Below are 24,214 nucleotides of genomic sequence, written 5' to 3' on the forward strand. Positions count from 1 at the left end.
ATGCCATTGGCCTTCTTGGCCACCTGGGCCCCTGCTGGCTCATAGTCAGTCGCTGTCAACCAACACCCCCAGGTCCTTGTCCTCCGGCCAATCCTCCCTCCAGCCCATGCACCCCGATCTCTGGCTCTGACACATCAGCCTCAGTTTCCCCAGTTGAGGCTCTGGGGTGGCAGGGTGGGAGCACCAGAACAACCCCCCCCGCGCACTGGGGTGGGCAGAGAGTGAGGGGGTGTCAGGGTGAGGGTGGGCAGAGCATGGGGACAGGGGCACTCCGGGCACGGGGACAGGAGCAGGGACCACGAAGAGAGGGGACGGCAATGCACAAACCAGCGGACACTCACCGGGACGCAGGGCAGAGTCGGCACGGACGGACAAACAGACGGACAGGCAGACGGATGTTTGTATGTATGTATGGGTGGATGGATGGATGGACGGACGGACGGACAGAGGTATGAGGGAGGGGAGAGGGTGCAGGGGCAGAGCTGGAGGTGTCCCCCAGTAGATGGAGCCGGAGATGCTCGGGCCGGGATGCGGGGCTGGGAGGGAGAGGCGGCAGCGAGGCGCGGGCGGACAGACGGACAGATGGACTGACGGACCGCGGAGAGACGGGGAGGCGGGCAGGGAGGCGGGGCCAGCGCCGTGAGCAAAGCCGTGTAGGAGGAACAGGGTACGGCAGAGGCTGCAGAATCTCAGTGAGGCTGAGCATCCTGAGAGGGGCTGAACATCCCTCAGTAGAGCTGAGCATCCTCAGTGGGGCTGAACATCCTCATTGGGGTTGAACATCCTCAGTGGGGCTGAACATCCTGAGAGGGGCTGAGCATCCTTGAGTGGGGCTGAGCATCCTGAGTGAGGCTGAACATCCCTCAGTGGGGCTGAGCATCCTAAGTAGGGCTGAACATCCCTCAGTGGGGCTGAATATCCTGAGTGGGACTGAGCATCCCTCAGTGGGGCTGAGCATCCTTGAGTGGGGCTGAGCATCCTCAGTAAGGCTAAACATTCCTCAGTGGGGCTGAGCATCCTAAGTAGGGCTGAGCATCCTCAGGGGGGCTGAACATCCACAGTGGGGCTGAACATCCTGAGTGGGGCTGAGCATCCTTCAGTGGGGCTGAACATCCTGAGTGGGGCTGAGCATCCTGAGTGGGGCTGGGCATCCTGAGTGGGGCTGAGCATCCTTCAGTGGGGCTGATCATCCTGAGTGGGGCTGAGCATCCTTCAGTGGGGCTAAACATCCTTCAGTCCCCCTGCCAGGGCTGCTGCCTGGGCTTGGGGCCATTGGCTGATTAGTGACAGGCTATTAATTGAATGGTGGGTCACAAAGAAGCAAACCAAACATTCGGGCCAGTGGAGGAGTGGGAAGAGTTGGTGGATGAGATCTACTTTTGGCACAAGTGTTGCTTCTCATCTGCTTGATTGGATCTCCACTTTCCTCCCAAGAGCCAGCCCCAAGTTGATGCATCCTTGGCAATGAGGCCAGGTTGAGACAACCCACCTCACTGCGGTCTGTAGAGACTCAAGGACAACCTGCCTCATTGGAGGTCTGTGGAATTGAGTATGACTTCAGAACTGTTGCTCCCAGAGCATGTCCTGGCCGCCTTTCACTCTGACCGAACAGCCCTGAACTCCTTCTCCACTACACCCGGGCAGCTTCCTTGACTCTGCCTCTTGATACTGGTGTGATTCTCCGGGAAGACCACTCCAAGGGCTGTGTGATGGTCTCCATCAGCACAAACAGGTCCAGCTGCCTTTGTTCAAATTGTGCCAGGGTGCGTCCAGTCTCGTTGCACCCACAGAGATCAAGTTCTTTGAAGAAGCGGGTGAAGCAACATTCGTGTGCTGCTGGTAGATTACCTTCAAGAACTGGTGGAACATCCCATGCTCTCTCCAATGGTCCCGATGCTTATGAGTAGGCAAAGGAGTCCCAGGTGTAGGTGCCACATGCTGCATTTTAGCAACTAGGGAACATTTTCCTGCCTCTCAGCTCTTCCTTTCTTCACCACAGGTGATGAATGAGCAGCTCTCAGCTCCAGATGGAGGAGCATCATTCACCATACCCAGGCAGAGCAGAACCACAGTCTCTGGGAAGGGTTAAGCCAGGAAGCCTTGGTTCAGGTCCAGAAAAAGCACTTTGAGAGGGAGTGCGTCAGAGAACTGGGCTGAAATCACATTTCTGAGATGTAAATCTGATTAATTTTGATTAAAGCAGAAAAGATTATTTTATTACTCTCTTCTGTACTCTAAGATTGGTCCAGGATGAAAATATTAGGATGGAGATGAATGCACAGGACAGAAAGAAAATTGCAGTACAAAGGATGAAGAGGTAGGTTTTTTTTTACTTTCTATTTGCACAGTATAGTTTGGGATAAGGGCAGAAATTCTAGTGAGAGTCTTAGAAGAGAGTCTTACACATATGGATTGTCCTGCAGCAGGGTGGGGAGGAGCTCTTGATCAGAGATTGCAGGGATAGGACAAGGGGGAATGGTTTTCAGCTGAAAGAGGGGAGATTGAAATAACACCTTAGGAAGAAATGTTTTCCTGTGTGGGTGTAGACATCCTGGCCCAGGTTGCTCAGAGAGACTGGGGCTGCCCCATCCCTGGTGTTCAGGGCCAAAAGCAACATTGGTGTGGGTGGTTCCTACAGGAAAATTGTGGTGGGGATCAACAGTTCTGTAGAGCTCTGCACAAGTCTGCTGCCTGCAGCTGAAATGCATGGATCCTTATTAGCTGTAATAAAGAAAACAGAATAATTAGGCCCCTTACATGCCATGGCATGTAAAATTTTATTAACTTCCTAAATATAGAACTTCTTAGAATCAAATCTAGCGAAGGAAATTATTTTACCTCCCTTTGGATAGCTGTATCCATTTGCATTTCTCAAGTGAAGCTCCTTATCCTATAACCCATTTGGAGTTGAGGAATATAACCAGGCATTTCCAAGGCCAATCCTTCACTACAAACCTAACTTTTTGATAGATTTCAGGTTAGCATAGCTGACATAAATTCGACACTGGACTAATTGAGGAGCTGGAAATCAGTTGCCGGCATAAATGTGCCTGGTGGTATTCGCTGTTCTCTGAGATATTCTACCTGCCTTCCAGATGCTGCTCCAGAAGTATTTAGTTCTCCAGAAAGTCCTTTGTTACATCTGGGAATGGTTAGACTCGATGATCCAGTGGGTCCTTTCCAACTTAGTGATGATCTTCCTGCTGTGCGTAAATTGGTTTAGATGCTTATGTTCAGGAAATTGAATGCAATTCTATGGATGTTTGGCTCTTCAGAGCTGACTGGTGATTGATGTTGTAGCCCAGCTTCTCTGACCACCTTCTTTTAGCTGTTCCACGTGAGAAGGGTTTTATGTTTAGTCAAAAATTTACCCATTTAGAGATATGAGGCATTACATGGGGTTTTGATTTAATGGAGCAATACAGCAATAAACTGAAATCACAGCACAAGCAATTGCAGTTGCCTGAATTATTATACACTTGTGATACCCATTACCAGTCTTTCTGTGTTTGCCAACACGATGCTGGGCATCCCAGGAAAGAATACATGGCTTGAAGTCAGCTCAAGCTCATCACTGTCTTCAAAGTTTGCTTCATTAGCTGTTAGGTTGTTGTATTTTATGTTTGTTGAGCCATACATACATTCCCTTTATCCCTCCATCATGCTCTTCTGGCTGGATCAGGAGGATGTTACCCTGCACCAGTCCTGGCAGGGAAAGCCACATCCACAACCTGATGAGCTGCTGGTGTAGCCGTGTGCCTAAAACAAAGATTCCCTTGTGTTTGGACAAATTCAGCTTCCTTTACAACAGCTGTTGGCCAGTCCTTTGCTTGTCCCTCTTGCTTAGCTTCAATGAGCCTCCTTCTACTGCGGAGATGGGTTACTCAGTCACAATTGTCTAGGATACCAGTTTACAGTTAGAAGAGTTCAGGTGGCCGTTGTGTACAACCACACCTTACTTTTACACAGAGACATCTTTATTTTGATTTGTTCTCTTGCCAAAGATGGCTTAAGTTAAGGGAGATGAAATCCACAAGTCTGCAGTTCCACGCCGTGTGGCTGTCGGACTCTGACAGGTCCTGTCTTACAACCCTCGTTATAACCGATGCAGACACTGTGGATGTGCAAACTACAGAGACGTGTTGAACTGGGCTCCTGCTCAGTGCAGTCAGCAGAGGGTGGGACTCAGCTGGTACATACGAAGGTGAACAGTTGTCCAGATCCAGGCATCGAGCTCCCTTTTAGGTGCCCTAAGTTACCTAAACTGCCCCCCACCTGCCAATCCAAAACAACGCTATTTTTCCTGTAGATCCTCTACCGTATCTGACCACACGGCACATGTGTGCACCCTGGTGCATCTCAAATGACACGGTTGCCAGGGTTTAGTTAGCTGAGCACCTCACTCTTGCTGTAACATATGAGAGTAGGTGGGATGCTGAGCACCACTTGCCTTCTTCTAGTGGCTGTGCCATGCCCCGCACTTCTCCATGCAGAGTTACACGCTTGTACAAGACTTCCAAAAGGACACATGAATATTCATGTATCTATGGCTACAAAGGTCCCATGTACCTATGGCTACAAAGGTCCCTCATCTCAAAATATATCTTAAAGAGACTAGGTACTTTTGTTGATACATGGTGAACATTGACTCTTATCTGAGTTTGTTCTTGGACCAATGTCCCCGTGTTCTCCTTGATAATAAGCATCCCCTCTGAACTGTGAGTTCTCAGTGAGTTCTTTTTCACTTGCTTTCTTCCCTTCCCTCTAGTCTTTTTGGGTGTGATTCTGCTTATTTTAGGTATTCATAATGCAAGTTTGTGAAACCTTCCTATTTAGTTAGAGGAAAGAAATAATCACTTAAAGGTTGTGATTGATTTGACCAGCTTTGAACATAGATTTCAGTTCAAACACAGGAATGCATGAAAGTAGGTGTCTATAGTGAAGTTATTTCCACGTGACCTGTTTCCTTCTGTGCTGGGCAATGAAGCCTTTACCAAGCAATCCTCTGGAGGCTGTCTCATCTGATGAATTAGTGGTTTCTGCTTCAGGGCATCTGTGAAAGCTCTCCACGCTCCACTGCAACTCAGGATGACTCACATCGGTGCCTCATGTCCCTGTCTCCCCCACTGTCTGAGAGTTCCACACCAGCATCCTTCCTAATGAAGAAGGTTCTTAAGATGGAGCCAAGAAAAAGAGCAGCATCAATCTTCTTAAGTGTTTGTGGCCTCTGACTCTGCTTCGTGCATAGCTAAAAAGGATTGATGGAACGTGATTTATTTTTCTGAAGCTGGATGACTACAATTATCGCATGACTCATCCTTTGGAGGGATCAGTATTCCTCTCTAGACTGCAGACAGTCCCTTGATGCCTGTCTTGGATTGAGACAAGGACCACCTGAGATAAGTCCTGTCCTTACCCCTGTCCCTACTTTGCAGCTGATGCAGCTGTTGGGTTTGGCAACATGGGAGATGCACTGGGGCTTTGGCTGGGATTTTCAAACACTTCCAAAACCACAGTGGAAGCCTGGATGCCCTACAATATATATTGTCTTTATGTATCAATGGGTAGGGACCCGAATCACAGCTGCACGCTGTTCATATTAAAGATCCATAAAATGAATCCTGTCCACTGCTCTCTAAACTTTTTACCACTTAGAATGAACCATGTACCCAGTCAATTGACCAAGACAAGGCAGAGAGCACATCTGTGACAAACAATGACCGTCCCAGAAGACCAGACAGGATCCTTTCTTGGGAGATCATCACACATCATCTGGGGATGGGAAGAAACTAGAACAAACCAATTAAATAGTGCTGGCATAATGACTCACATGGGGAAAGCTCTGAGAAGAAGGCAACAGTGAAGGAGTTCACCCTCTTGGGTTTCAGTGGTGGTGAAGTATGTGTTCTTTACCAACGTGCTAGTCACCTATGTCTTGACTTTAGTGGGTAACATGCTTATTGTCACCATCACCCTGATAAACCATCAACTTCAGACTCCCATGTACTACTTCTTGCAGAACTTCTCCATCTTAGAGATTGGCTTTACCACCACTGTCATCCCCAAAGCACTGGCCAACCTGGCTTTAGGCAAAAACCCCATTTCTTTAAAGGGTTGTCTTACTCAAAGTTTTCTCTACTGCATGCTGTGTGCCACTGAGTTTCTCTTGTTTAGCTGTGATGTCCCTTGACAAGCTTTCTGGTTTTCTTTTCTCCATGTTGAATGAAATAGAACAGTGATGGCTCATCCACAAATCACTCTCCTGCTGGGCAGTCCAAGGCCACATGAAGAAAGAAGGGAAGTGCAAAGGGCTTTACGCAAACAATATCACTGCATCATTTAAGGAGCCACTGTTCACACAGAACTGTTTCTTTATTCAATGGAACAAAATTAGAGAGCACGGAAAGCTCTGGGACAGAGGGAAAAATAATGTCCCCAGCCACCTGAGAATAAATGCCTGAGCTTCCCATCCCTGTGAGTCACACTGATACATGGTGTGGAACAGATCTTTCTCTGATGTACATACACTACAGTTTGGGCCACAGCAGGCAGAGAGAATTGGTGCCTCTAATCCAGGGAGTGAAGATGGGACCAAACTTTTATGACAGAACTGCAATTAAATGACCTCATTGTCCAGAAAGGCAGCAAATCTTTCTGCTATGAAAAGAAGGATCTGCCTTACAGAAAACACAGAATCACAGTGTGACCTATCTGCATGTGCTGACGCCACAGATTATTCAAGCTGTGGCAGGACAGCATCTGCAATTCAAATACAATTTCAGGTCTGCAATGTACCTTGCCTGTTCCCTTTCCTGGATTCTGCCCAGATGCTGTGACAGTGGCAGCGAGCTGCCATCCATCTCTGTCATTTCCTTTACAGACCAGCCCTCTTTCTCCTCCTCCTTCTCCTCCTTCCCCTCCTGTCAACATCTCTTCATGCTGCAGCTGAGAGGATTCAGTGCAGGGCTGCCCTGTGCCTGCTCACTGCTCCCGCTGCAGGGTCCCATTATACGGTGAGTGAGTTTTCTTGTGCATCCATCCTCCCTTCCTCCGCGGGGAAGGATTGCAGAGCTGCTCTGTGTGCATGTGCGCATTTGCCTGCCTACATTTGTGCTTGCCCTACCCTGGAAAAGGCTTGGAGGCAGCTGTGTTTGCTGCCTCGTTCTGGCACCAACACATTTGGGGTCTCTAAGGGTGAGGACAGCGCGCTATGGTGCAAATTCACCATGAGGCACACGCATGGAACGTGATGTTTGTAAAGTCAGTCTCTTACCTGACAGAAAATAGAATACAGGTGCATGGATGTGCAGGCATATGGATGTTGTTATTGGGTTCCTTAAAAGCAGTTGCTGGTAAACCAGGATATCTACTATGAACAACAAATCATGTTTTCAGTCTTTTATCAGTTTGGCAACTTCAGGTTTCATCAAGTAGGCACTGTCTCCCCAGGAAAACCTGTGAGGAAGAGGTGCTCCAGAGTCTAGAGGGTTATCAAAGTACAATTTGACAGCAGGGATGGCTGAGTAGAGGTGGGAGTCTCTGGGAGCACCAGAGATATAACAAGGAGAACGACAGCTGTCATTGCATGTGGTGGTGAGCAAAGTCCAAGCCCTGGTGATGGGTTTGGACCTGTTGATTTTCTTTTGTCTCTTTTTCCTTTGACTTTTCTCTCTGCTTTCACTCCACACAGATCCTGGGCTTACGTGAAAAGCTTATTTTGGTTCTTGTGGTGCTCTTTGCAAATCACATGAAAAAGGGGCCATGAGCTCAGGTCTTTGGGGCTGTGCTGGCACAGAACGGAGCCTGAGCTCCTCCCAGCTCTCACTGCTGCTGTCCTGCCTGGGAGACACCTGTAGGACCATGTGCTGCTTCCACTGGGTGTGAGGCTAGAGAGACTTTTAGAGACAGTTTTTTCCACCCTCTGCACCAATTTTCATAGAGTCATAGAATCATTAAGAACTCCAAGAACACCAAGTCCAACCTTTAAGATTATTAAGTCCAGCTCCAGAGCAGTCTGGACTGATGAGTTCTGCTGCTGCCATGCAAGAATTTGGACAGATAAACTAAAAGACTATGCATGCATCATTAGAGTCATGTCACCCTGTCTCAGATTTTGTTCAGAGCCTTCAGTTTAATCCTGGGGTAATGGGGTGGGTTTCCAGAAATCAGGGTTGGCTCTGCCCGGTCCCCAGTGCAGTCTGACCTGCAGCTCCTGGGCAGCTGCACAGTGAGAGCAAAGCATGGGGGCTGATCCCCCCCACCTCCCTGAGGCCCCTACTGCCCCAGCCTTGTTTGCAGGGTGAAGGATGAAGATGGGAAGACTGCTCTGCTGGCCCCCATCCCACCTGCAGCACTGGGTGATGCTGCACGGAGATGCTGCTGCTGCACCTGTGCCCCATCCCCATTGGAGTCCTCAAGCTCCCCCACTCCGACCCCTCTCTCCAGATGCTCTGTGCCCCCAACCCAGTCAGTTGCTGCTGGGACCCCCCTGTGCTGTTCATGCAGGGCCACCACTTGGGCTCTGAATGCCCCTGTCTCCCCTCCGAGCCTGTCAGTAAAGGTCAAACACAGCACCCGTGTTTCTCGGAACACATTAACACTTTGACTGGGCTGGGACATTCAGATTCCTCTTTACCTTCCAAGTTCACCAGGAAAACCACCTAGGCCAAGTGCCTCTTGACTCCCCCACCCTGCTTTGTGCGGGGGCCAGTCGGGCTCTCAGTTCTCATCATTCTCCCAGAATATTCTTCTCACCCCAGCTCCAACCCCCCAGCTGTGCCCCAGGGGGTGGGTGCTGGTTTGCTACAGACCCCAACAAGACAGACACTCAGATCCTGCGAAGCATCATTTGAAATGTCATTTCTTAGAGCTGACACTATGAAGAAAGAGCAAACGGCGTAGATCATCTTCTACCTCCTCAGATGCTGAGAACCTCAGAAGCCTGAGCTGTGCATCATGGACCAGTTCTCTGACCTCCCCTCCAGCAAGTTATGATGTGCATGGTCCAGAGCTGGTTCCGTCATAGCGAGCTGGCTGAGGTTCTCCTGCAGCTGTAGGGTTTGTGCAGCCCAGTATGGGCAGCACGGCACGGTACATGGGCCACTAACTCCTCGGAGTACAACGTCCCTCCATCAGAATCCCTGCAGATGAGAACGCACATACCTCCATCCTTTCCTCATTCTATCTCCCCTCACATTCCCCTCACTCCTTATTTATTCTGTTGCCCCATTCTCACCCTACTATTTCTGTGCCCACTGCCAAACTTGTTCGACTTCAACTTTGAAGTTAATCCTAATGTATCTACTTCAAATATCTACATTTATACATCATAATCTTGGATCGAATCCTACTGCTGTGCTAAGGAAGAAGGTTGCCTCTTAATTTAAATTAAGGAGTGAGATTTAATTGTTGAAACATGGGTGTCTGGTGTGATTTTAGATGTCCTGTCATTTCCAAGACAGGCATGTGATGCCAGTGTCCATAGCACAGGACCTATGGGGGACAGCAGCTCCTTGCTGCAAATGGCCCTGCTGTCCACTGTTTGGATGCCTGTGTCAAGGCTCTGTTCACTCATGGAAGAATTCATGCATGGACCTGTACACAGACCTGGTGGGTTCAGGTGCCTCATCAGCAGAACAGTCACAAGCCAGGCACATTTTATCATCCTCTCCCTCATTCCCACACAACTTCACTTGCTCATCAACTCCTCCAACACCCTCCTGCCCCCCCTTCCCTGGATGTGCATCCGTGCATCCCAACTACAAATTCATTCATCTGTTCCCCCCTCCAATTCAAGGATCAATTCCGGATCCTTTTTTTCTGCTATTCACTCCTACTGCCACTAAGTACAGCCCTCTCCAGCCATCCAACCACTCTCCTCACACACATCCACACATTCTTCCACACATACTCCCAGACCGTGCTTTGCCTGCTCTCTCTGTCCACCCTTCTGCACACTTCTTCCTCTGTCAGCATTGGTCCTGGTGTTCTCCAGGCGCAATTATCACTGCTCAGCCCCAAACTCAATCTGTGCCTTAGGCTATGACCCATCATTGCTCCCACCTTCCTCGTGCTCTAATATGAATTAAACACCACCACCCCATTGAACCAGGAGGCCTTTTTGACACCTGCAGTTCTCACCCCAGGCTTGTCTCCTACTAATCTGCTACCAGACAGGTGAGAGTGGGATAAAAAGAACCGTGATGTGGGATGTGAGGAAGCAGGGAGTCATCTTGGTCCATGTTTGTTGTGGGGGGAGCTCCATATCTTTCAGGAATGGAGGATGAAGATGCCCAGGATTTTTTTATGAGGTCCTCATAGGTCACTTTATGTTCTTGTCCACACAGAAGCTGTCTTCAACCAAAGAGTCAAGATGAGGAAAACTGGCATGCTGTGCAAACAGCCTATGTATAGGGGTGAGTTGGGGGCAGAAGGGTGGCATCTGTGGGCAGTGGGGAAGATTTGAGCTGGGAGAGCAGTGTGGGATGGAACTGATTCCTTGGGCTGCTGACAGAGGCACTCTCACCATGTTGTGGGAAATCAGGGGCATGGCCTCTAGTCATAGAATCACAGAACGGTTTGTGTTGGAAGAGACCTTAAAGGTCATCTGATTCCAACTCTCCTGCCACGGACAGGGACACCTCCCACTGGGTTAGGTTGTTCAAGGCCCCATCCAACCCGGCCTTGAACACACACAGGGATGGGGCAGCCACCACTTTCCTGGGAAACCTGTCAGCCTCTCCTAGTCAACCTTCACTTTTTCTGGTTGGCATAGCCAAAGATGTTTTTGTAAGTGTGATTCACCTCACCCATAGTGCATAAAGGTTTCCAGGGAAACCATTGCAAAAAGGGAGGATGATGCAGAAGAAACGTTGGCTGCTGTGGGATGGGGGGGGGGGGTTTAAAGCTTTTTAGTGCTATGACATTGCATCACCTCTATTGTGGTGCTAAATCACCCCCTACTGTGTTGTGATACATAGGCACATCACTTTATCAGCAAGTTGCATCATCATGTCCAGGTGAACTATTCTGTCTTCTGTACCCTACTCACTTCCAAGCCTTTACAGCAACCTCTGTGAAGGTCTTACACCTTCCTTTGCTCAGTGTCACTGTATTCCTACTACAGTGTTCCGCCATTCTTACTAAGGAACTACTGCAACACATTTTACCATCAGGTTTGATGCCCAAACCCAGCCCTAAAATGAGATCTTGAATGAAGGGCAAAGGTATGGAGAAGGTTGCCTTCCCACGGGCTGCTGTCATAGCAGGCAGAGAGGTCACTGAAGCCATCTTCCAACCAAATTCAGATCTACACATTGTTGTTCTCTCAAAAATCATACACAAGTATGACAGGTGAGAAAGGGAGGTCAGTGAAAAACATCTTCACTGCTGACAACGAAATGGAGGTGATGTGGCTTTCTGTGACTCTTCTTTGGATGCCATGCTCAATGCCCTTGATATGGACACCCTCCCCTTCCAGCAGCCCAAAACATAGAGTATATCTGCTTAAGCTGAAAATCAAGCTGAACACTTTGGAGCATTAGTCTCAAAGCAGACAGTGGGACCTACTCCTACCTCTGAGATACGGTATGAAGAGCTGAGGAGCTGCAAGGCACCTCCTGCCATTTGATGAAGCTCTATCATGGGACTGTCCCATACCATGTGCTTGAGGGCAGACAGACTCCTCCTAATGTTGTGATAGGCTTGAACTAAGACAAAGAAATGGCACAGTAGGCAATCTGAGGGCACGGTTGCAGTGTGCATTAGACAGAAAGGGGACCGTGATCTGAGGGGATCATGTTGGCAGCCTCATTGTTATTTGTCAGCTTCCACAACTGTGGCAGATGTGGACACAACTCTTTCCCACTACACACAGACACCTCACATTTAAATCCTCCTAGTGGCAACCAGGGAGTCTGACAGCTCTTGTGTCTCCCTCAGGCTTGTTCCAGAAGGGAATATATTTTTTTTCCTCCCATCCTGAAGTGAAGCTGGAAAATGTGACAGTAAATGTAACCATCCAGGACTTTGTGGCCGATGTGGTGTCCAAGCTGGTTTTCCGCAATACAAACGAATTTTCAAGACAGGCTATGTTTGTCTTCCCTGTGGACTTGGACACTGTTGTCCACTCCTTCTACGCTACCATGGGGGACACTCGTATAGAAGCAATGCTCTGGGAGAAGGAGGAGGTACTGGGATTGTGGTGGGAGGGGGCGATCCAGGGCTTGAGATAAAGGGAGAACAAAACCCAGTGGAAACCTCTTTGACACATTTTTCTCCCTTTGTGGCAGGCCCAGCATCTGTGCAAAACTGCTTCAGGCATGGAGAATTTCAGATACCTGCAGGAGCAAGGGAATCTTTGGGGTCCTGTGTTTGCTTGTTTCTTAGGGACCCTGCCTCCTAACGGGGAGGTGGTCATCAATCTGTGCTACGTCCAGGAGCTGCTAGTGCAACCTGATGGAGCTGCCCAGTTTGCCTGGCCAGAAGAGCTCTTGCCCAAGACGGAAGGCCTCAGTGAGTGATCCCCCACGTGTATCCCCCAGGGAAGGCCCTCTGGGGGATGGGACCCCTTATCCACACGCGTGCTTCAGTGAAAGAATTTGAATGTTCCCCCTTGCGCTTCACAGCCAGGGACCGCACAAGTCTCCTCATGTATCCCACAGCAAGAGATCCCTGCACAAAGCACCCATCCCACCACCACTGCCCTAAGCACCACAGTGAGGGACCCCCAGATGCCACATTTCCCCCCTGCAACTGAGAGGCAGTGTCCCACCATAGCTGTCTGCTGTCCTAGGGTGACTTCTTTCACTTTCTCACACCCCTTTCTCCCTGCAGGCTGGCTCCTTTCTAAGGAGGAGGAGTCTGAAAATCTGCACTTCAATATCTGTCTGAAGTCAGCCCGTGGTGTGTCCCATGTCACCGCTAATGGCTGCGACACCTCTCTGCAATACACAGCTCCAGATCAGACATCTGCCCAGGTCCAGCCCCACCAGAAGTCCCACAGGGGCAGAGGAGGGAAGGGTCTGCAGCCTGCCGATGCTCCTGAAGACTTCTCAATCCTTCGATTTGGTTCTCTTTCCTCCCCATACCCTACTTTTCTTTAGGTCTCCTTGAAATCGCTACTCGTCCCTTGGAAGAAGGATTTGGAGGTGCTGGTGTATTACAGAGGGTCCCACGCTCTAAGTGCTGTGGTGGAGAGGAGAGATCCCAAAGCCCCACCTGGTGAGTCAGAAAGGTGGAAGTGGGCATGAGGAAGAGGGTGTCAGAGAGACTGGGAGGATCAGAGGGGCTTTTCAGGCTTTCAGAGCTGAGGACAAGAGCAGAGTCAAAGAAGGGGGCTTCAATCTAAAAATCCTCCTTGTTTCACCCCCTACACTCTAGGCTCTCTGCTGGGAGACCCTGTGGTGATGGTGACGCTGACACCCAACTTTCCTGAGGTGGTGCACAATACAGGACACCTTGGGGAATTCCTCTTTCTCATGGATCGCAGCCTCTTCCAGGATGCACAGGTACCGACCAAGGAGGTCCTTGCTGGGTCCGGGCAATCTGCCATTTCAATACAGGATTGAGAGCAGCCCTGTGGAGAAGGACTTGGCGTGCTCATTGATGGTTCAACACGAGCAAGCAAAGTGTGCTTGCAGCATGGAAAACCAACTATGTCCTGGGCTGTGTTGAAGGAAGCATGGCCAGCAGGGCGAGGGAGAGGTTTCTGCCCCTCTGCTCTGCTGAGATTCCACCTGGAGCCCTGCATCCAGCTCTGGAGTCCCCAACATAAGAAGGATATGGAACTGTTGGAACGGGTCCAGAGGAGGCCATAGAGATGATCTGAGGGCTGGAGCACCTCTCGTATGAGGACAGGCTAAGAGTGGGGGTTGTTCAGCCTGGAGAAGAGAAGGCTCCAGGGAGACCTTAGAGCAGCCTTGCAGTGCTTGAAAGGGTTACAGGAAAACTGAGAAGGAACTTTTTACAAGGATGTGTGGTGACAGGATGAGGGGGAACAGCTTTAAATTGGAAGAGGGAAGATTTAGATTAGACATTAAGAAGCAATTCTTCATGATGAGGGTGGTGAGGCACTGGCCCAGGTTGCCCAGAGAAGTGGCGGCTGCTCCATCCCTGGAGGTGTCCAAGGCCAGGTTGGATGGGGCTTGGAGCAACCAGATCCAGTGGGAGGTGTCCCTGCTTATGGCTGGGCTTTAAGGTCTCTTACAACACAAACTATTCTATGATTCCACAATTTTTATACACTGGTACTGACCAGGTGGTGGGGATAGAGGCAAACAGCTTCCCTTGGTCTTCACATTCAGTCTAGCTTCCCTGCCTGAGCTCTGCCTACCCCTCCATCTCTCCTCAGAACACACTGCTCTTCCTCCTCAAGAGTTTGCCTCTGGGCTGTTACTTCAACATCTACAGTTTTGGGGCCACTTTCAAACCATTTTATCCGTGAGTTTGGGGTGATGATCAGGCATGGCCAAGGGGTAAGTAGAGTATAACTTCTCAAAGGGGACCTACGAGACAAGCTCTTCCTGGAGGGCAGTTCTTGGGCAGGATCTGTTTGGGATAGTCAGAGGGTAAGTCCTCTTTTCAGGGTGCTTCTGTAGCACTGGTAGTGAGACAGGGGTTTTCTAGGGAGGGGCCAAGTCAGGGGGTCCATGGGCCAGGTTCTTCTCACCTCTGACTCTCTGTGTGCCCTCCCACAGGCAGAGTGTGGAATACACGCAGGAAAGCATGGACAATGCAGTGGGGCACATCTCCTCCATCCGCCCTGATCTGGGTGGCTGTGACCTCTTGGGCCTCCTGAAGTCTATCTACAGCACTCCTGTCCTTCCTGGGCATCCCCGCCAGGTATCAGGGCCAAGGGGGTTCTGGGGAGGGGAATGTGTGTAAACAATGAGGTTGAGGGAGATGTCAGGGCTCAGGGTGAGATGCTCTGCTGCTGTTTGCACTGGGATTTGGCACCTTGCTGGGGTGGCTGTGGGCAGAAAGTGACTCCACTTTTGGAGCTGGTGGTGTGGGAGGGCATCTGTGGAATTTGTTTGAACTTGGGGAAGGTGGAACTTCTTTGTAAGGTGCCCCTTTGGGGTAAGGGGTGTCCTGGTGTTCTTGGAAGGAGATACATGATCTCTTTTCCTGCTCCAAGGCCAGTGGGTGTGAGAGGGTGAGGGAGCAAACTGGGAATGCTTCCTGCATTTTGGGAGGGTGTCTTTCCTCTATGGGGGTGCCCAGCCCTCGCAATTTTTGTTGGGGTTGTTTAGCCTGGAGGAGGCTGAGCGGAGAACTCATTGCTCTCTCCAACTACCTGAAAGGAGGTTGTAGAGAGGAGGGAGCTGGGCTCTTCTCCCAGGTGACAGGGGACAGGACGAGAGGGAATGGTCTCAAGCTCTGCCAGGGGAGGTTCAGGCTGAACATTAGCAAAAAAATTTTCACGGAAAGGCTGCCCAGGGAGGGGGTTGAGTCACCTTCCCTGGAGGTGTTTAAAGGACCAGTGGATGAGGTGCTGAGGGACATGTTTTAGTGATTGATAGGAATGGTTGGACTTGATGATCCAGTGGGTCCTTTCCAATCTAGTGATTCTATGATTCTATGATTCCCCTCCTCTGTCCCTCAGCTTTTCATCTTCATCCAAAGGAAGATCTCCAATGAAGAGGAAGCTGTCATGGATGAGGTCTGCCGTTACCGGGACAAACACCGGTAACGGGGGGCCCTCTTCCTGTCCCCTAACAAGCCAATTCTCAACCTTCTTCTCCCTCTAATTGTCAGAGTTCTTCATACATTCTCCTAGATCCTAGTCTGCCCCAGATCTTCTCTTTACCTTGATGGAATGTCAATGCCACCACTCCTTACACAGTTTTCCTTATACATGAAGACTGTCTGTACTCTTCACCTAGTGGACCTCCTCTACCAATCCTTCTCTGCTTTTCTCAGCAATTGTCCTCTTCCCCTCCACCCTTCAACACCTCAATGGGCTCGGCACACACAAAACCCTTTCTCAGGCTCTCTCTGTCCAGCAGGCAACGTCTCTTACCCCAAAAAGAACAGGAAAGCTCTGGGTCAGTTTCATTTCTACAATTAGAAGCATTCTTACCACTCCAGACTTGGTCTTTTGTACCACTCTTGTCCCCTGTGTCTCTCATCTTTATCTCACCTCTGACTCCCCACTCTTCTCCTCTACAGGTGTTTCTGTTTTCCCACTAATAGCTGTGGCAGCTTCAACCTTTCCCAGGCCATGGCCCTGGTGACCAAAGGTGAATGCGTGTGCATCCACTCTAGGATGGACATGGCATCTGAGGTAATCACCCAGGGAGCCTTCCACTCTGTTTGATACCTACCACGGCTCTCCTAGACATGCAAGGCATTCCAATTCCCTCCACCTTTCCAACTTGGAGACCTCGTCTAACTTTCCCCCTGCACTGAACTGGGAGGGAATCCAAGCAGTTTGTGCTCTCTGCTTCCCCTCAACAGGCAGTGAAATGCCTGCAGCGGGCTCTGCAGCCTCTGGCAAGTGGGATCTCTCTTCATTGGGACCTTCCACCTGGTCTAGAGGTGTCAATGATCAGAAAAGCTCCTGAGATGATCATCCAGGGATATCAGAGCTCCGTCTATGCCCAGATCCATGGGCAAGCACAGGTGAGAGTGATCCAGAAACCATATGCACCAGGGCAGGGTTTTCTGAGAGGTAAGGGACCCAATCCCTGCTTCACCTTCCCAGCACTGAGAGGCCTTCACCCCCACTAGAACTGAGAGAGACCGCAATCAGGGCTCTGTGAACTCCCTTCTTTCCCCTAGAGATACCACAGCTTCTGCTCTGACTATGGACATTTACCACCCTAGAGCAGGGAGGGAACCTAGGTATCCAGACCTGCCTGTGCCCTGGAGATGAACATTTCTGTCTGACTCTTTCCCTTGTGTCCCCAGGATCCAGAGGTGGGTGAGGGAGCCGTGACTCTTCAGTACCACGTGGGCAGCCAGTGCTTTGATTATACCGTCAAGTTCTCACTGTCCCCATCAGCAGATGACAGGTGAGAGAGAAACACGCTTGCCCACAAGGCAGAGTGGCATTGGTGAGGTCTTGAAGAAAGAAAAGAGAGATCTTTTGCTTGTATCCTTCCCACTGCAGCCTGAGGTGGGAAGAGAATCTAGGCAACCAGTGTTCCCCTCTTGTCCCCTCTTCCATGACTTTGGGAGAGGATCTGGGTGACCATTGCCCCACTACCCCCTTGTCTTTATTCCACGTGTCACATGCCCTTCCACAAGGTGGAACCAAAGACTGATCATTTGTCCCTGCAGGCTGCCCATGCACCGCCTGGCTGTGATACACCTGCTGAGGAAACTCGCCTGGGAGGAGACAAGCAGGGCAGAGGACATCTGGCACAACACAGTAAAGTCCAGCCTCAGCCTGGGTGTCCTGTCCCCCTTCACATCCAGTGTGGCAGCACGTATAGAGTGGAGCGATGCCTGGCAGCATGGTAAGGCCAGAAACGGTGGAGACAGGAGTGGGAGGGGGAAGCAGGACTTGTTGGTCTGATGCCTTCTCACTCCCTGTCCTGTAGGCTTGATCACCCTCTTGCCTATCTGCAACATTCATGAGTCTAAGCCCCATGTCACTGCCTCTCTCCACAGATTCTTTCCCTTCAGACTCCTCAATGTTGGTCTCTCCCTCTTGCAACCTGGTTCCCTGCCAGCTGCTCTGGTTGCGCGGCTTCAGGCCAATGTGGTTCAAGTCCACCAAGTTTTGGATGGTCCAGACGTGCCAGTTCTGCCTTGAGACACTCAGTCGCAAAGGCCCTGACCCTGGGGCACTCACCCAGTTTTCAGCATCCTGTAAAGGTAAGGAAAAACTTCCCAGCTGGGCATTCTTCAAATGTGCTGGACTAGGGCTGAACTCCCTTTTCAGCATTTATCTTCTCACCAGACTTTCTGATCATCATTGTTCTGGGCGTGGATGGAGTGACAGACAAAACAAACTCCCACATTTCACCTCCAGGCTAGAAACTAAGACTCAAACGCCTTACTACTTCCCTGAAGAAACCTAATCCTTGCTTCCAGCTATCCTGAACTCTATACACAAGCACTATGTTTGTCATAAAACACCTGCATGACTCTTTACCTTTATCCTTACACAGTTCAGCAAAAAAAAAAAAAGAGCCAGCTAGCGGGCTATAACGCCCCATGGGCTGTGCTTGACCCTCCTCATCTTTGCTCTCTTGTGATCCAGTTCTGCTGGAGCTCCAAAGAAGTCTTATGTCACGGAATGTGAAAAGGAAGAGCTCATGCTAAGGCTGGTGGGTTCAAGAGTGGATGATGGAGAAGGAGCCCCTGTGGGGTCCTTCCCTCAGTGGTGAATATGAGCCCTCATGGGGGAAGTGGCAGGAAAGAGTAACATCAGTGATGCTCATGGGAGGGATTAAGGATGATCAGGGAGAATTATTCTGAGGAAACTAGAGCATATAGAGCAGAGCTGAGGACTGTAAATGTTTCTGTCTTCCAGAGCGGGAGCTTCCTCCTGAAAAGCAAGTGTTGGAAGGACCACCAGCATTTAACACGAGGTGGGACTGGACAGTTTCACCTCTGTCAACAAGACTGTGTGACTTCTCTGGGCTCAGGGTAGTGGTGGCGCTCCAGAAAGCAAACGGCTCCTGGCCCCTCAATGCAGCCCTGGCCTCTGCCTTAGGGCTCAGCAAGGCTGATGTTGAGGGACAAAGGCCCAGGGGGGTAAGTAGATCAGGGGCAGAAATGGGACACTGTCATGAGCTGAACCTTCCTCTGCTCCAAGTCTGAGCTGAACTGAGAGGAAGACCTCAAAGTGGGATATGGTTTAGTGTTTGATAGGAACGGTTGGACTCGATGATCCGGTGGGTCTCTTCCAACCTGGTTATTCTGTGATTCTGTGGTCAGGATATAAACCCTTTCTGCTTGTGGAAGGAGGGTGTGGTGGTTGCAGAATGGAATCAGCAGAGATACCTGGAAACTTTCTGATGCTGATGATTTCAGAAGCTTAGAGAGTTTCTGTGTATGTGTGGAGGCCTTACTTTTTCCTCGTGTTGGTTTAGGTCTGATATTTCTTTTTTGTTCTTCCCCTGACTGTTATGTTTTTCCCCTACAGGTGGTGCAGCCGACTGCCTGGGCCACGGTTTTGGCCTTGGTCTGGTTGCACCAGTATAAATGGAAGGTGTCTTGGTCAGACCTTCTGAAGGCCAAAGCTTGTAGGTGGCTGCAGGACCAAGCTGGTAAGATTTTGCTGGGAGGAGTCATGCTATGGGCAAATTCACTGATGACACCCATTGACCCATGTCCCTCTTCCCCAGTGCTCCTGCACGACTGTCAGTACACACTGTCTTCCCTTACTAAGTTGTGTTCCTCCTCTACTTCTCTACTTGCAGAGGTCCAGCTGGATGAATGCCTTGCGGCAGCAAATTCCCTGTTGGGGTGCATTGTGGAGCCCACCATCTTCAGGACTTCAACTTACTCTGCTTCTGAGGGTGGACAAGATGTGGGGGAGGGTGGGAACACAGCCAGGACAGCCACCCAGACTTGCGAACATTCCTCACAATATTAGTCTCCCAGATTCGCAAACCTTCCTCACGAATAATATTACCCTCTTGTAGGAGTGAGGAGCAGCTGGATATGAGCTTCTTTAGTCTTTGAGGCCAAAGCACCACAGCAGACCTATTCACCCATTTGCTCTCTAACATTACATGAGAGTTGTTCTGAAAAATAACCCTGTATCCATGTACTGAACTCTGCTTCACTTCTTCCCATTCTGCTTTTCTCTGAGGTTTACTCAAGTAGCCATCAGCTCAAAACCCCAGACCTCAGGGAGAAAAATTCCATTCAGATACTGCAGAAAAAAAATCTTCTTAATTAATCTGTCTGTCTGTGTATCTATTTACCTATCAGTCTGTCTATGTATCCGTCTACCTCCCTATGTACCATTCTTTCTGTTTTTTTTACAGAAATGCAAGAGCATTTCCGTCTTTTCCTTCTCTTTAAAGAAGCATTTATCACACAAAGAGGTGGATTTCGCTTTCTCACTGCAGGGTCTCCTGTAGGCACCCAATGCCATTTCAGCTCTTCCAAGGCATCTGAAACACCTCCCATACCAGAGGCACGATACTAAGGACTGGTTTTCTGAGGTGATAGCTGGAGACAGCAGGGAATTCCACATGGCACGTGACTGAGTTGCCTATATGTGGATGTCCAGTGCCTTTTATCATGTCTGAGGATTTGCAAATGTACTGGGTATGCATGACCAGGGTTTGGTAGTGGGAGGCTGCAGGGGTGAACTCTGAGGGCAAAGGCTGCCCGTGCCAGTCACAGGCAGCTCCAAACCAGCCTGAGGTGATGAACAAATCATTCCTGCAAAAACACTTATAAAAGGCAAAAATTGCCACACAGACAAAGCAGGAGGGAAAAAAGAGAGTGAGGACAGCAGTGCAAACACCAAGGGAAGAGGTGGAGGAGCTGCAGCCCACAGAGGACCCTATGCTGGAGCAGAAATACTATTGCTAAAGAGACCGAAGTGTCCATATGAGGACATGCTTTATCCTCACACAGTGACTCATACAAATCCCAGCGTATTGCAGTAGAATATCCTTGGCTCTTTTGGCTTTGCCCTCTTGCCAGTCCCTTCATTCACAGAGCACCACAAATCATAGAATCATAGAATCACTATGTTGGAAAAGACCTCCTAGATCATCAAGTCAAACCATTCCTATCTGCCACTAAACCATGTCCCTGAGCACCTCGTCTATCTGTCTTTTAAATATCTCCAGGGATGGTAACTCAATCCCCTTTCTGGGCAGCCTCTGCCAGTGCCTCATGATCCTTTCTGCGAAAATCTCTCCTGTACTTTCTTTTTTTTTATTAATTAATGATCTCTCCAATGACCTCCAGCTTTCTGTGACCTCTTCTTGTTAATTTGCTGAGTTCCCTTTGGTTTCATCTTTCCTTTCCAGCAAATCAGTAAATTTTATATTTCAGAAGAAATAAAAAGAAGTTGAAGAAGCTCGTGGGCCCAGATAGAGTCCAGATCAATCACCAGTTACAGTGACTTGAGCTGGGGAAAACTAATTAGAGCAGAAAAAGGCTGTGCAAATAAAGCTGTGGCTGCAGTGACAAGAGAACAGGCTGGAAGGAGAACCATCTCACCTTCAGCGCATGGATCACCGTCTGACTCTGGTCACCTCCCGCCTGAGTCCCACCAGGACATAAACCCGACTCATTTCCTTTCAAAATGGCTTCGTTTCCACTCCACTTGTTGTGCACAATTAAAACAGGTGACATGTGAAAATAGTGCTGTACATATTCATTAAAACCCATCTGAGCGCTCCCTAATGAGCTCCTGGTGCTTGCAGCTCTGCGGGGAGAGACAGTGGCAGCAAACCAAATGCAGAGCTTGTTATGGCTGCCAGCATTTAATAAGCCCCGTGAGGAACGTGGGGCTGTTTCCCTGGGACTTCATAGCTGTGGCAAAATCTCACAAGCTCCCTGGAGGAAATGGTGGGCAAAACCAGAAAGGAAAGTTGTGTGGAGTTTTAATGGAGCCCAGTGTGAGATGTGAGACCAGAAATGTGATTGGACAGAGTGTTCCCACCAGGCTCATTAGAGCAGGAATTCACAGACTGTGGTTGCAGGTGACACAGAAAGGCACAGGCTGCTCCTGGATCAGACTGCCCAAACAGAAGTCCCCCAACAATCCCCAGGTGCTGGGAAGGGGGTCCTTTTGGTCAGCAATCCCCTATGGCATGAGAAAAAGTAATTCCATGGACCCACCTCTCCAAATCTTCTCTTCCAGAAGACTGGCACAGGTCCTGCTCTCCTGGCTTCAGTTACAGTGAGCAGCCAAGACTCTGGAACTGCAGCACCCACTGCTGACACAGCCGTGAGCCGCAGGCTTGACAGGCTCCATCCTAACTCACAGCTCCTCCTCTCATCCTGATCTGGGTCATCTCTGGGTTCAAACACTTGCAGGTTTAAATGTTGCACCTCAGCCCCCACCCTCTGTTAGGTTAGACCTTGCACCTCCTTCACTGCTCCATGAGATCAAAACCATGGGCCTAACGACTTCTTTTGGTGTCCATGTATCTCATATACCTCTTGCCAGGCGTCTGATTATTCTCCAGGTAAGGAACTACAAGAGTCTACCTTACAACTGAAGGAAGAACAAATTCTGACAATGATCATTGCCTCCTTATTACAAAGCAGATAAAACAGATGGAACAAACGACCCTTTGGTGCTGCCAAAGTTCAGCTCCCTGCCACTCGCAGAGCACATTCACACATGATCCCTTGTTACCATCACTGAAGCAACATTTGTTCACTCTTTTGGAGTGTAAACACAAGTCTCTCTCATAACAGAAGCTGGATATGGGCTTGCATGTAGTTTGAGGTGCCCTGGAGCACCTTACCTGGCATCAAACAGCCTGGTCAGAAATGTGTTGTTTCCTTATAGTTTCTACATTATAATTAGCGGCCTGAGAATGTCCAGGTGCCCCAGGGCACCTCAAGTGTCTGGAGAGGTAAAGCTGCCACAGGCAACCCAAAGACGGTCACAATGATTTGGATGAATTCTGGAAGCTAAAGAGTGTTTTTGCCTCTTGGTGTTGTAATCGTCACATCCAGACCACAAGAGCCAGCCTAAGAATTACCTTTTCATCCCTAGAGGAACAAAGATGATCCATAAGTCTGAAGTAGTCATGTTGGCTCAGGGCTTTCCACACACCCTTGAGACACCCCTTGCCACTGCTACTCATCAAGCACCCCGTTCTCTGCTACATGTCTCCACTTGCACTGGTGTTAATTGTCACCTGTACCGTGGCTAACTTTTGCTTTTCACATTCCAGGGTCCCTCTGGATGCACAGGCTGCAACCAGGGTGTGAATCATCCAAGTTTTCACTCCATTCCTGAATTCCAAGTTTCCCTCTGACCTCGGCACTGGTGGGACCGCTCCACGAATCCTGGGTTCAGTTCTGGGCCCCTCACCAAAAGAAGGATGTTGGGGCTCTGGAGCGAGTCCACAGAAGAGCAGTAAAGCTGGTGAGGGGGCTGGAGAACAGGCCTTATGAGGAACGGCTGAAAGAGCTGGGGGTGTTTAGCCTGGAGAAGAGGCTGAGGGGAGACCTCGTTGCTCTCTACAACTACCTAAAAGGAAGTTGTGGAGAGGAGGGAGCTGGGCTCTTCTCCTAAGTGACAGGGGACAGGATGATGGGAAAGGCCTCAAGCTCTGCCAGGGGAGGTTTAGGATGGACATTAGGAAAAAAAAATTTCACGGCAAGGGTCATTGGGCAGTGGCAGAGGCTGCCCAGGGAGGGGGTTGAGTCTCCTTCCCTGAAGGGTTAAAAGGACGGGTGGACGAGGCGCTGAGGGACATGGTTTAGTGATTGATGGGAATGGTTGATTTGATGATCTGGTGGGTCTTTTCCAACCTGGTGATTCTATGACTCTATTATTCTATGATTCCATGAATCATCCAAGTTTTCACTTCATTCCTGAATTCCAAGTTCCTACTGTCCACAACAAGGCAAACTTCATTCACTCTTCGGTGCCAAAAGGTCCACAAAGCTCCTCTGTGCTGCAGTAGGACTCTCAAGCTCATTTGTTCTGGGGACCACAACCACAGACAGCAGGAAGAAGCCTCATCATTTCTCTCTCTCTACAGTTCTCCATCAGTACTGCACGAAGCCTGGCAAGTTCAGCCACTGCTGGGCACCCTTACACATCTCACAGGTGCTGAAACAGTTTCCCACATTGTCCTTATTCATCTCTTCACAGCTAATGCAGCAATAGAAGTTTTTAAGAAGTGTGCCTTTAACATCCTTTGCAAATCTGAACTTGAGGTAAGCACTGGCGTCCCTAGCACCATCGCTAGCTGCCCTGGCAATGCTTCTCAACTTTATTTTGTAGCCCATGTGCCACCTTTTTGCACTGGAGCCCTGCCAAGAGCTCCCTGCAGAGGCAAGCCCATGCCCCTTGGTCTGCATGTTTTCTAGATCATCAGGATGAACAGTTCTTGTGCCGGGGCAGATGTTGTTCACAAAGACCTGCCAGGTTCCCTGAGCTCCACCAGCACCACCTGCCTGTTCCATACCAGAATGTACAGAGCCCTGGTTGGACCACCTCTCTGGAAAGACACTGGAAGTTTATATTTCTCCTTGCTTTAGATGGTGAGTTTGGGTGAGACATTCAGGGAGCCATTCAGGCATCTAAACAGAAGCATCC

The 24,214-nt window shown here is 49.7% G+C and overlaps 2 protein-coding genes across 2 annotated transcripts in view; both read left to right on the forward strand.

Annotated features, from left to right (window-relative positions):
- Positions 1-24,214, forward strand: part of SDR39U1 (short chain dehydrogenase/reductase family 39U member 1) — a 115,654-nt gene that overhangs the window by 37,945 nt on the left and 53,495 nt on the right. The gene's annotated exons all lie outside the window — the stretch shown is intronic.
- Positions 10,352-19,552, forward strand: LOC138731013 (von Willebrand factor A domain-containing protein 5A-like). The gene is given in 18 exon segments (XM_069876706.1): positions 10,352-10,415; positions 11,941-12,188; positions 12,291-12,513; positions 12,835-12,982; positions 12,984-13,099; positions 13,102-13,221; positions 13,381-13,508; positions 14,351-14,439; positions 14,697-14,841; positions 15,605-15,687; positions 16,171-16,285; positions 16,459-16,623; positions 16,912-17,015; positions 17,284-17,462; positions 17,617-17,823; positions 18,485-18,708; positions 19,100-19,223; positions 19,377-19,552. Coding segments are annotated over 18 exon segments (2,637 nt in total). The 5' UTR covers positions 10,352-10,372.

Source organism: Phaenicophaeus curvirostris, chromosome 26, assembly GCF_032191515.1.
Source record: "Phaenicophaeus curvirostris isolate KB17595 chromosome 26, BPBGC_Pcur_1.0, whole genome shotgun sequence".
Classification (NCBI taxonomy): Eukaryota; Metazoa; Chordata; class Aves; order Cuculiformes; family Cuculidae; genus Phaenicophaeus; species Phaenicophaeus curvirostris.